Source organism: Mandrillus leucophaeus, unplaced genomic scaffold (genome assembly GCF_000951045.1).
Source record: "Mandrillus leucophaeus isolate KB7577 unplaced genomic scaffold, Mleu.le_1.0 Scaffold41, whole genome shotgun sequence".
In the NCBI taxonomy this organism is placed as follows: domain Eukaryota; kingdom Metazoa; phylum Chordata; class Mammalia; order Primates; family Cercopithecidae; genus Mandrillus; species Mandrillus leucophaeus.
In genome coordinates this window covers 4,372,242-4,373,483 of record NW_012104365.1, presented here as the reverse complement: position 1 = coordinate 4,373,483, position 1,242 = coordinate 4,372,242, and the positions used below count along the sequence as shown (strand labels likewise).

The 1,242-nt window shown below is 65.1% G+C and overlaps 1 protein-coding gene across 1 annotated transcript in view; it reads left to right on the top strand.

Moving 5' to 3' along the window:
* Positions 1-85: 85 nt before the first annotated feature.
* GATA5 (GATA binding protein 5) overlaps positions 86-1,242 on the top strand; it is a 15,510-nt gene continuing 14,353 nt past the window's right edge. The window contains exon 1 of the mRNA XM_011992425.1: positions 86-766. Coding sequence (XP_011847815.1) covers positions 101-766 — 666 coding nt within the window. The 5' untranslated portion in view covers positions 86-100. The remainder of the gene's footprint in view (positions 767-1,242) is intronic.

Below are 1,242 nucleotides of genomic sequence, written 5' to 3'. Positions count from 1 at the left end.
ACCTGCCCGGCACAAGCTCGGGCGCTGGCGGAGGGCGCACAGCTCCGGTGACCTCCACACCTGTCCCTCTTCCCTGCAGGTCAAGACCGCGCCTGGGAGGATGTACCAGAGCCTGGCGCTGGCCGCGAGCCCCAACCAGGCAGCTTACGCCGACTCCGGCTCCTTCCTGCACGCTCCGGGCACCGGCTCTCCGATGTTTGTGCCGCCGGCGCGCGTCCCCTCGATGCTGTCCTACCTGTCCGGGTGTGAGCCGAGCCCGCAGCCCCCCGAGCTCGCTGCGCGCCCCGGCTGGGCGCAGACCGCCACCGCGGATTCGTCGGCCTTCGGCCCGGGCAGCCCGCACCCGCCAGCCGCGCACCCGCCCGGGGCCACCGCCTTCCCTTTCGCGCACAGCCCCTCGGGGCCCGGCAGCGGCGGCAGCGTGGGGGGCCGGGACGGCAGCGCCTACCAAGGCGCGCTGTTGCCTCGAGAACAGTTCGCGGCCCCTCTTGGGCGGCCCGTGACGACCTCATACCCCGCCACCTATCCGGCCTACGTGAGCCCCGACGTGGCCCCGTCCTGGACTGCCGGGCCCTTCGATGGCAGCGTCCTGCACGGCCTCCCAGGCCGCAGGCCCACCTTCGGTAAGTGCGGGGTCCACAATCTCGGGGCCCGGGGGCTGGCCGAATCCGGGTGCAAACCCGCACCCTGCGAAACGCTCCCCTCCTCCTCCCCCGCGGTCCGAGCCTCCCCGCCAGCAGCCCCGGGGCAACAGGAGAAAGCCTGGGTAACACCCCGCAGGGGAAACAGCCGTCCACAATTCTGTTTGAACCTGTTAACGAGAACATCTGTTTCCAAACAGCATTCCGGATTGTGCCAATGTGGAGCCTAAAAAGTCTTAATCGTTTTGGTTTTTTTTTTCTTTTTTTTGAAAAGTTTTGGAAACGATTTTTATAAAGTACAAAACACCGGTTTATTTAAGTGGCCACATTCGTCTCGGTTCTAGAATGCTTACTTATTTTAATTTGAGACCTGGTTTCAGTCGCTTCCCTAGTATCAGTTTGGAGAATCGGATTCTCGGCCCGTGAAGGGAGCGGCTCTTCCCGGTTGCAGCGTAGTCACTTTCTGGCGAAGGCGGCGCCTCTGAGCTCCGCAGGGGCCCATCCCGTCCCTCCGGGACCGTGGAGGCCTCGACACCCAGCTCCGGAGCTGCCTTTGGGACCCCGCCGGTCCCTTGGCGCAGGAATCGAGCTCAGCCGCAGC